Source organism: Strongylocentrotus purpuratus, unplaced genomic scaffold, assembly GCF_000002235.5.
Source record: "Strongylocentrotus purpuratus isolate Spur 01 unplaced genomic scaffold, Spur_5.0 spur5_contig_870, whole genome shotgun sequence".
Taxonomy (NCBI): Eukaryota; Metazoa; Echinodermata; class Echinoidea; order Camarodonta; family Strongylocentrotidae; genus Strongylocentrotus; species Strongylocentrotus purpuratus.
Window position 1 is genome coordinate 2,381 of NW_022145580.1, and position 11,451 is coordinate 13,831.

The window sequence follows — 11,451 nt, forward strand, 5'->3', positions numbered from 1 at the left end:
CCACATTGGAAATGCCTAAGGCTAGGCAAGTTTCTACAACATTTTTTGTAAAATGATTGACAGCATATTGATTTTATTGAGTTGGATCCATTGTTGCATGTAAATCGTACTGTACTTTAAGGTAATATCGAGAGAATAATCTTGATGCCGACTTATGTATTTAATTTATCGTGCATGATCAATATATCTTAAAAAATGAACTAATATATACTGAACTCATGGATTTAATGGCTATGTATAGTCCCAAAACTACCAAATTGAGGACGAAACACAATCAATTTTGTTTCAATTCTAGACATATCTGATCAGGGCTCTTCAATGAGCAGACGAAACATTGATATTTGTCGTAGGTGTTATGGATAAAAAGTTAATAATAATGATAATAATATTTCGGGAATTTTACGTCGGTCACATAAATAAGACAGACACCCGACGAATAACAGCCCAACACCATACCGACAAGTTCCTAAACAAAAATATTTAATTGATAAAAAGCGGTTGGTCAGGCATTTCTTGGAATCAGGTTAAATTTGGTCTGGAGATGAGACTCTTTACAGAAATAAGTTTTAGATACTACACAATTAAGATATTAAACAATTGAAACAATTGAATAAAGATCATTGAGATTTCACTTCATCACTATGACCGATTTCAATTGTATTTCTTCCGATAAAAAGAAGTGAAACTTATCATAGTGAAGAAGTGATTTCAGGGATTTTTATTTCAACTGTTTAACTATCAATTGTGTATTGCCGTAACGGTGGATTATCCGAATTGAATTATTTGCTTTACTATATACATAATGTATTAAAAGGTTCCTAGCTTTTAGATTATAAGGTATCAGAGAAGATCTGTATGATATTACTAGTTATATACCTCACTTAAGAAATCCAGCCATCTGATTGGTCGAAATTGCAGTCATGATTTTAGCCATTCCCGTAAATAAACGAAAAATGCCAAAATTATGTAATAGTTGTAGAGTAAATCAGTAAAATCCCGGCAAAATTCCAGTTACCGGGAAAATAGTTCAATCTTGCTGAAATACCCATTGGTTCACGTGCTATAATCTGGTTTGAGCGAGCGCGGATACCATACACTGTGTGTGTGCGAATTGGGTACGTGAAATTCTCCATACAAATAGCACGATTGTAACCTCCCCTTGAGCGTATAAAAACAGCTATGTCTCCTAAAGCAGTCATTATTACTATATTACTAACTTCGATGCATCCTTTAAAATATTATTAAAAAATACTTCAATACATCCATCTATTATAATGGTGTATGACGGATATATAAAAAACACATTATACATGATATCAGGTATTGTGGATTGAAACTGGTATACTATAGATTTACAATTAAATAGTTTCATTCAAATCACAACGACTTCCCTACACGTATATCTTTGACATTATTGCATTGTGTGTAGCATGATTATCAGTCACGAATGAGATATTTTGGACACCTACAAGTTCAGTCTCTAGGTAAAATAGTTCTTGATTTGCAATGTCATAAAAATCATATATATATAATTGTCTATTCTGCAAACTTCATATTGTGGCCCCTTTTTGAGTCACTCTTCACGGCATCTATTAGTCAATCTGCATCATGTTTGAATACTCGATGAGGTCGTCGTCTTCCTCGATTTCTCCCTTCTCCTGACCCCCTTCTGGATTCTCAGCTGTAGAGAAATTGTTCTGATTTCCAAGATCATCCGGATCAATCGAACGGATCACGAAAGGGACTTCCTTCCAGGCACTGGGAGACCACTTCTTACGCTTGTCATCCATGAGCGTAAAGTTCTTGATATCAATCAACGGATACTTTTGCTGCTGATACACCATCAATTTGCCCCATTTACTCTGGCAATAGCCACAGTGGATCTTCTGCATGAACTTGAAGTCGTCGACGACTGGCTGCTTCTTGAGATCAACGAGCCTCGTCTTGTCCAGGAAGAGGTCGTCGATGACGACGTGGTGCATGTTTTTGATGCACCTGATATCATCTAGACTGCAGGCCTCTTTGAGGCACTTGATGCAATAGAGGACTATGCCCGATTTCTCTACTTTGATTACTTTGGTGATTCGCGCAAGAGCTTCCTCCCGCTGTCGCTCTTTCTGATCATTCTTCTGTTCCCTCAGAATCTAAAGAAAGGGAATAAAAATGTATGAAAGAGAAATATCAAATCACACGTGTACTTTCTTTAAAAAACGAATAATTGCAATATTGTTAATGTTTAGTTTATTCTCATACATCGACCCCAAAACAATAAAAAGCAACACTCAGATAAAACGTTTGCAGTCTGAAAAAGGTTTAATGCATTAATACATGCATTTTTGCTGGCTGATTAAAACAAAAATTCTTAATGTTTCTTGTCCTCGACAGAATTGCAGAGTTATTCAATTTATCCTACAAAGAGGTTATTTTTCGTATTATTACATTCACTGTAGTCACTCTATTAAGTCAGTGTACGGTTTTTTTCTATGTGCAATAAGTTTGGAAATGTTCCTGTAGGCCAATAACGAAAACATTTTTGGAAATAGGATTATACACGAAACTGACGATCCTTTTCATATTCATCCTGCAATGTTATAATTATGTCTCACCCGATCATCAAAGGCTCTTTGATTGTCTAATGTGGAATCAGCAATGCTTTGAACAACCTCGTTCATCATCTTCACCCGTATGATGTTCTTGAGCTCACGATCCTGAAGCTGGAGGTCGGAATTCACAATGACGAAGATTTTCCCGCTAAATTTGGACCGGCTTCGACCTACAAAACAAAATGAAGTTATGTGAAATAGCATGACTGGCTATACTCCAATTGCATATCCAGAGTTTGGTATGGTGGGGGGGGGGGGGGGTAGTGTGATGTGCCAGCCCAATCTATTTTGGCTATCTCCAAGAGCATGTACTTCAGCGGTTTGCAGATGCCTACTCCATTTCAAATGAGAGATCTTTATAAATTTTGCCGATTCCTAGGGCATGCACTTTAAGTGTTAGCGGACACACCCTTCATATCAAAATCTAAGAGTTGCGACTGTCAATGTCATTCATGCCGTAATCACTGCTTCATACCCCTTTTTACCAACATATCATCTTGAGTCAAAGGAATTAAATATTAAACAGTAGGTTTATAGTCGTTTTGAGAAAGGTTTTTCATTATCTTGTTGCAAAGGATTTGTTATTTTATTATGGAATCAAATATTCGTCGTGCGTGTATATGGACACTATATGTAACAGCTGTAGCGAACTTGAAAAGTGAGGCCTATACCTTTAGTTTGGACATAACCAATATCGCTGGTCACGTAGTTGTATCTGAAGACCATGTTGCATTCCGTAATGTCCAGACCTTCTTCTGCGACCGATGTGGCAACTAAGATCCTGTACTTCTTATCCTTGAACAACTGCAGGTTCCTATTCTGTTCTGTTGACGTCATACCTAGGATGTGTAAGATAAAGATGGGTACAATCTGAATAATCCAGTTGGTTAGTGGACCTCAAAGAAGACAAGTCTTAGCTTTCAATAAGACTTCTGTCTTCTCGCATATACCAAAGAGTTCATACGAAGTTGCTGCTGTTTATGTTTATTTCCTATTTGCTATTATAATGTGGATATGTTTTTGTGTATTTTGACGGCTATGCTTTTTATGAATGTGTTAAATAAATGAACTGACCTTAACTGGAAAAAGTTAAAACTTTGAAACCTTGAAACCTAGAAATTGTCATCCCTTTCCGCAGTCACTACAAGCTACCACGATGATGATATGCTGTGCGTCAATGTATTGAAGCGACTTATACATTATATATCATTCATCATAGCTTTATTGTCCGTGATTATATGGAATTGATTAAGTTACTGATTATGTTGCTTGTCTCTATACAGTGCGTCCTAGAAAAAACGAAACCGAGAATTATCGATGTTTTATCATAACTTAATCACATTTATAATTGATAAATGACACATATTTGGAAAACTTAGATCCTCCTCTTGCATTTGATGCAACTCATTTAATACATATTTCACGCATGAGTGATTAAAATGAATTTTAAGAGAGGAAACCCAAAAGTAATTTGGCGGACGGTATCTGAATTTGTCTTAGACGAATGTCACCACTGCCAGGTAATATTATCTACTTGGATGTTACATTTTCTAATTCTTTCGAATATTTACCCACTTGTTTCAAATAAATGTATCAGGGTGTTTGGGGTCAATAGGAATTAGTTCTATGACATATGCAAAATGTGTTTACCTGCATAGTTCCGACGTCTGTGGTTCATGCCTCGCCAGACGACTACGACCGAGGAGGTACTTAATCAACAGACATCGTTAGTGCCACATGTTAAATACCTTCAATTTGTACCCAATTGGCAATTGTGTCTTTTTTCTATGATGATTAAGTTTTGTCGAATTCTGGTACATCTTGATTGGTTTAATACATTACTATTACTCATTCGGACTTGAAATGTTATGGAAATGTTATTGATCGATAATTCTCGGTTTCGTTTTTTGTGGAACGCACTGTATATACATGTATATGTAAAAGAAGTGAAAATCATCAATAGACTTTTTTTCTTCATTTGTTTGTTTCATGTTATATCTATCCGGTGCCATGAACTTCGTGCTTCGTACGAAATTGGGATTAATGATTAAATCTTAAGACGTTGTCCAATTATAAAAAATGAACAGAATCACAACTCTACCTTGATTACCACCTCCTGTCAATTTGCCAGCATTGATGTGATTCAGATCAGGGTCTTCATTGATCCACTTTTCCAGAGCCTTGGCAGACGCTCTTGTCTTTGTAAAGATGATGCTAAGGGATTCCTCATTCCGTGCATACGCTTTCTTCAGTTGCCTGCCAAGCTCATTCAAGACGGGATTGATGGCATGCAGATTGGCGATTCGGTTTAAAGTCTCAAGGTTATCTGGACATTCAAGATTAAACAAAGCTTGATAAGAGTACTGACTAAAATGGACAAATTACGGACTTAACAAGAATATGAAGTATTAATATCTGAGTAGAAAATATGTATCTAGATATTATTAATCAACAAATAATCAACAGTTCTACTAGATGACCCAGTATTTCAGTTTAATGCAGACGGTTTGGAATACATTAAACAACGAACAATATTCATTGACCAACAAGTGAAAGGGTTCTGCGCGTGAATACTATTCCTAAGAAAAAATATGAATTAATCTGAGACAGTAGGGGCGTCTTGCCACAGCAAAAATGTTTTCCTTCCTGTAATGGGTTTGCAGACCCTACTACCAATCGTTAATTATCCTGGGCGGACATTGCAATATTCTATTTTTTTAAAACAGATGGTGTTATATACCTCTATTTAAGGTAAACTAAGTGTCCTGGGTCAAATGCTGACTATCAAAACAAAGGTGACACTTTTTCAAGCAGGTCATAGAGCCAATAATGTTGACAACAAGTCAAAAGTTAGAGAGACACAACTCGGTAAGTAAGAAGTAAGAATTGTTTAAGTATCGGTGAAACTCGCAATCCACAATACAACTTTATTCTTATAATCATTCATGTTTCGTGTACATGTATTTATATGTACAGGCCCCTAAAGAATAAAATGTATAAAATACTGACTAAGCCACCCTTGGGTTTCAATAAATAAAAAATATAATAAATAAATAATAATAAGCATGCATTGACCCCTGTGTATTTTAAGTTCTTGATATTGTTCTAAACAAATAATTCTAAAATACAAACAATCCTAATCGGTAAATTGATCACCAACCTCTGAACATTTTCTTTAGGCTCTTATCAGCAGAGCCTGAAGGATTGCTCCTCTCTTCTTCTTTGATGTAGTCCTCCATGTAGGAGATGGCATCTGACGTACGTGCATCACGATTTATGAATAAGCTGTTGTTGTATTCCTAAACAGAGAACCATTGCGATGACTCCATTATAATATCTTCTTGTAAATGTTACGACCGAGTGTTAAGCAAACTCATAGTGTCTCCATTTTTTTTGTAAAGCTGCTACGATATCAACTTGTTATACTAATTAGAATTTTTAAAGTGATATGTATTTATATGTTATGATTATCTCTCTTTATATTAACATAAATCTCCGTATATATCACTATTTATATTGCAATATTGTTGAAATACACCTCCTATTTGCATATAAAATAAATCACTAAAAAATAAATTGAAGATAAAAAACATCTTCACGTTAGCTTACCCTTAGGTAGTTCACACAGGTCATTAGTTCCCTCCTGTTGTCTCGATTTTCTATTTTTTGTTGAATCTTCTTCTTTAAATTGAGCACACCCTGTTCATAGCTTTGCGTACCACGGCGAGATACCAATTTAGTGAATTCGTCATTTTCCTTCATCAGCGCTCTTCCGGCTGTGTAAAATAATAAGCACTCGTAATTCATCTTTTGTACTTGTAATCAATTAGCAATTGTAATTACCCTATTCGTTTGGGGGATTTCGCTACTTCACTTTTTGATATTATTATTTTCATATATTGAGCGGTTTGTGTTTATATTAAGTAACGACGCAACAGAATATTACCATTACCCTTGTTATATTTATTCTCTTTTAAAACATTAAACTTCAATTTATATGGTCGCATTTTTAAAGCATCTATAAGGAAGAAAATGCATTATTCAACTACATAATCAAAACCATTTTTATCTTCACTTGAAATATTTTGTTAGATATATGTTTAGTAAATCTCTAAAATTCAGTTAAGTATTCTGTAAATTATGATTGGGTAAAAAACAAAACACCGGTATTTGGTTTCAATGTCAGTGAGATAGAAAAAGGGTACCTTCCGAGAGTTTGATTTTAGCTTCGATGCGTTCCATGATGACATTTATCTCACGGAAGAAAGGATCTTCAAGAGGTCTACCTTTCATTATTATCAGAACTGTATGATAAGAAGAAACACAATGTATCAGTCTTTACGTTCCTCTGAAAAAGAAATTAAATGTGTTGACTGTCACCTTGCAACACTTCTATTTTTGAGCAACTTTGCGGTGGCAACTGATTGGTCGACGATGAATGGAAACATTATACATTTATTATTGATAAAGTTTTTTACAAAGTTATCAGTTCCTAGAAACCGTTTTCACCAGGTATTTTATACATATATATATATATATGTATATACAAGTATGATTCCTTTAAAACATCAAATTACAATATATTTACTCGCTTTTAAAGCATCTAGAACAAGAATATGCATAATTAAACTACATAATTCAACCACTTTCATTTTCACTTGGAAAGTCTTTGTACATAATAACTCCCTAAACGTCATATATCAATAATATATTGTATTAATCCCCTAAAAGTCATCTATACACAAACACACACACACACATATAATATATATATATATATATACTTAAATATTTGAGGGCAAAAAGAAGATTACCCATTGGCAAGTAGAGTTCAGTGTCCCTATAAGTTCATAAAAATATGCCCTCCCTTCTTTTTACCTAATTCGAGTGATAAATATTTCTCGAATATCTTGACTTTTCACTGATTCAACAAAATTAAGTAATTTCCAAGATTTTCCAAATCCCTAGGATGGTTTGGAATCCTGAGGTGGTAACGCGTTGAAACAGATGAGGATTTCTATAAGAATAATGATAAAATCAACTTACTTTCCTGGGGTGAGTTACTCCTCGCATTAAGCTGGTCAGCATAGATCTTTGGTCGTGATATTCTACAATCTAGGTTAGCACAGAGCTTTGTGATGTAGCGTTCAGCCTCCACGATGTTCTTCGAATCCCCAACACCAGGTGATGCTGTCAGTCCAAGTATCTTATTCATGTTAAGTAGGTAAGAAATATGTTTCAAATAGCAAGGATATATTATGTACATTAAACGAAACAAATACATAATATATAAGAAAATTCTCTTCATATAAAAGAATGACTATAAATGCAAATAATAATATAATTATAAATCAAATAGATAGATTGGCAATGAAAAGAAAATAACATTTTTAAAAAAGATTTAAAAAACATAAAATAGAAAATAAGAAATGGATGCACATAATCGTATATATTATGAAAGGGTTAGTAGTCTATTCCATTGTATACTATAACGACTAAATGAAGTAATGTACATTGGGTTATTCATTTAACAACCCAAATGAAAATCGTAATTATTCATTACCTGTGGTCGCGGAAGTTTCGGAGAGTTTAGCTTTAGGTCTCTATACATCGCCATCAGAACATTGTATGGATCAGATTTCTGTTGTTTGAACAGACATAAAAAGATAAATACATGACAATTATAAGCTCCTTCTGACTTGGGAATTAATTATATCAAAAGAAAACTAGAAGTGTTTATTAATACCATTTACAACAATGAATCTTCTCCAGTGACGTCCAGTCTTCAATAAAATCAACATCTAAACGTGATGACATATAAAAAGATATTGATCGTCCTGGCCACGTACACAACAGAAAACTTTACAAATACCGTTACTATAAAGGGGCCGTCACTGTGCGTCACATATCCAAAACGAGTCCCGCCCGACTTCTCTGCGAGTTCAAAAAGGCATTTTCGCTAGGAATATGGCCGGTGTCTGCTCGATCACTGCGTGCTCCGTCGCGTTTTTTAGGGTCGGCTGACGTTCGCAGGGTACCACAATTTGCTCGCAATTCAGCAATATTCCAATGGCGAATTTTGAGGTCGCAGAGCACGTAAACAGATATTCGGGCGGCAATTAATCCGACGATTTAAGACTATTTTTTTGCCTTAAATTTGTACGGAGGTCAACAGAGCTGCACGGCCGCCGCATGGGCTCCCTACAATACTCGGACGACCCCCTCTTGTATCCTGACCGACTTGTACAAAGTCGGGCGTGCTTCGATCGCGCTCCGTGCTGGTGTCGGACCGCCGTCGGAAGGCTTTTGCGGGCCCCGGCCGGGCTCCCCCTGTCAACTTGAGAATTATGCCCCTCGGGTATCCTCTGCATTCTGAGATACTTATAATAATATACCTCGGTGCTGGAGAAGCTGTCTTGTACGAACTTGTTGAATGTCCTGTATATTCGAGGCGCGGACGTGTCGGAGGACGCCAGGCAGGGGCGTTACATGGAGCACTCTCGCTCGTGGCCCGGCTGTTCGGTGGGCGGGCACCGAAATCCCTATTGATCATCGACCGAAACTCGGACGGCGCCCGCCTTTATATATGTCGAGCGGTCTTCGCCCGGCTCCCGTTTGTTTACTGACGGGCGCCGGGCGATTTCTGATCACTAGTGTTCAAAGAGCACCTACCGAACCCCGTCCAATGTGTGACAGGGTAGATTTCAAGCGAAAAATAATCTCAACTGTCCGGCGGGTTTGCAATTCGGCGACTTTCTGGCGATCCACTAATTCGGCCGAAGACCATTGGGTATGTGACGCAGGCATAGGGCAATCATTAAACGAGCGTAACACCAAACTCATGATTTACCTAATCATTTATGACCTTCAACCAAACTATGATGACAAAAAGTAATTATAATAAACAATTAGTATGACAGTGCTGAACAAACAGTGCTGGTTTAATCAAATACACATGAATATTAAAAAAGTTTCATAGGTATCCATAACATTTTAAGTCCGAATGAGACATAGTTATGTATTAAACCAATCAAGATGTAACAGAATTCGACAAAACTTAATCATCATAGAAGAAAATGAAAGAGACACAATTGCCAAGTGGGTACAATTGAAGGTATTTAACACGTGGCATTAACGATGTCTGTTGTTTAAATACCTTACTCGATCGTAATCGTCTGGCGAGGCATGAACCACACACGTCCGAACTATGCAGGTAAACACATTTTACATATGTCATAGAACGTATTCCTATTGACCCCAAACACCCGGCAAACACCCTGATACATTTAATTGAAACAAGTGGGTAAATATTCGAATGAATTAGAAAATGTAACATCCAAGTAAATAATATTACCTGGCAGTGGTGACATTCGTCTAAGACAAGGAGTGCAATGTCAGAGAGTTGGAGCTTAGTGTTCTTATCTTTGAGGGCGTTGATGAGCACTTGGGCCGTCAAGACGGTGATGTCGTTGGTATCGATGATGCTGTCCAATGACGCATCGTTCAACTCTTCACCGCTAGTTCCAGCGACCTCACACTTTCCCCTCAAGTATTTCAGACACCTGTCCTTCTGTTGTTTCACTAGGGGAACCTGTAGCAGATCGAAGGGTCTTGTTATGATGATGGTTTGTTTTTCCCTGACTGCTATGAAAGCATGACGTGACCGTAATTTGTAATCAACCAGGGGACCGACGTACGGCTTGAAGGCATGAAGGTTTTAAGTTGTTCACTGCATTATATATTTTATCCTCATTTTTCAGGGGCTCTTAAAGATTCACCCACTGTCTTCTATATAGATACATGTAATTATGTATGATTACTAAAAAATTGTACAGAGATCCTCATATATGAGAATAATGAAGGATATTTCTTGTTTGACTAGAGATCCTTGCAAAAAATAAAATGAAGAGGGTCGTTCTTGGTAATTACTTACTATTATAAGATATGACTACTTCGAAAGGACCTTCCTTCCTCTACAATGGGTTATTATACAAAAGAGGAGTTGAGAGACAAATATAAAGGAACCTATACATTGTACCTGTTTACCATGTTCTGGACCCAGTCACATAAAGAGTTGCAATCACAATCAATCGCAAGTCCTCCAATCAATCGCAAGTTTTCAGTCTCCTATCTCTTATGTACATAGTTGCGATTGATATCAATCGCAAATAAGTTACGATTAATATCCAATACTTATATGATGCCCTATGGTCGTTACAAGATCGAAATGTGAATCAATGATTTAACCTTGTTCACTACGAACACACTCTTCTGCCTTCGATGATTAGTGGCCCCTACATGGTAGCGGGCCGAGAACAGACGATTTATAAGAGCGATGGCGACTTCTGTTTTTCCTGTCCCTGTTGGCAAGACCACCATGGCGTTTTGTCCCTTCCATGCTGGAGTTAGGACCTCCTCTTGGTAATCCCATAGTGTTAATTCCTTCACCTCGTCGCCGACTACTGCTCTGTCCTCGTCGTTAAAGGGAGAGTTGAGTTCTGTTGCAGAGGACGCTACACAAAATAATTTTTTGTGAGATAATAAAAAAATGAGTGTTAAATTTGAAAGAACATACAATTTAAATGCAAAATCATCTTCGTTTTATCAAAATCGGTTCAGAGAAGGCTGAATTATCCATAAATATAACGATTTCTAATACTTGTGTATAGGCCTACCACCACTAATATTAGATAATTTGAAAAAGCCGTTGAAAAAACGAAATAGCGCATTTTACGTCGTATTTCAGCCAATGCCGATGTTGGCATTTTCGTGTTGATTATATTACGCACAACCAGCCGGACCATGTATTGTTATTTTTAATTAAATAATTAATTAACGGTCACCGTAT

At 36.6% G+C, this 11,451-nt stretch overlaps 1 protein-coding gene across 1 annotated transcript; it reads right to left on the reverse strand.

The window, feature by feature from the left end:
• Nucleotides 1-701: 701 nt before the first annotated feature.
• Nucleotides 702-11,111, reverse strand: LOC100889139 (probable ATP-dependent RNA helicase DDX58). The gene is made up of 11 exons (XM_030976283.1): nucleotides 10,851-11,111; nucleotides 9,958-10,194; nucleotides 8,167-8,244; nucleotides 7,650-7,809; nucleotides 6,809-6,907; nucleotides 6,213-6,379; nucleotides 5,764-5,902; nucleotides 4,705-4,929; nucleotides 3,275-3,442; nucleotides 2,607-2,773; nucleotides 702-2,144 (listed from the first exon to the last, which is right to left on the reverse strand). The coding sequence occupies exons 1-11, from the start codon at nucleotides 10,980-10,982 to the stop codon at nucleotides 1,593-1,595; spliced, it is 2,124 nt and encodes a 707-aa protein (XP_030832143.1). The 5' UTR covers nucleotides 10,983-11,111; the 3' UTR covers nucleotides 702-1,592.
• Between the last annotated feature and the right edge of the window lie 340 nt (nucleotides 11,112-11,451).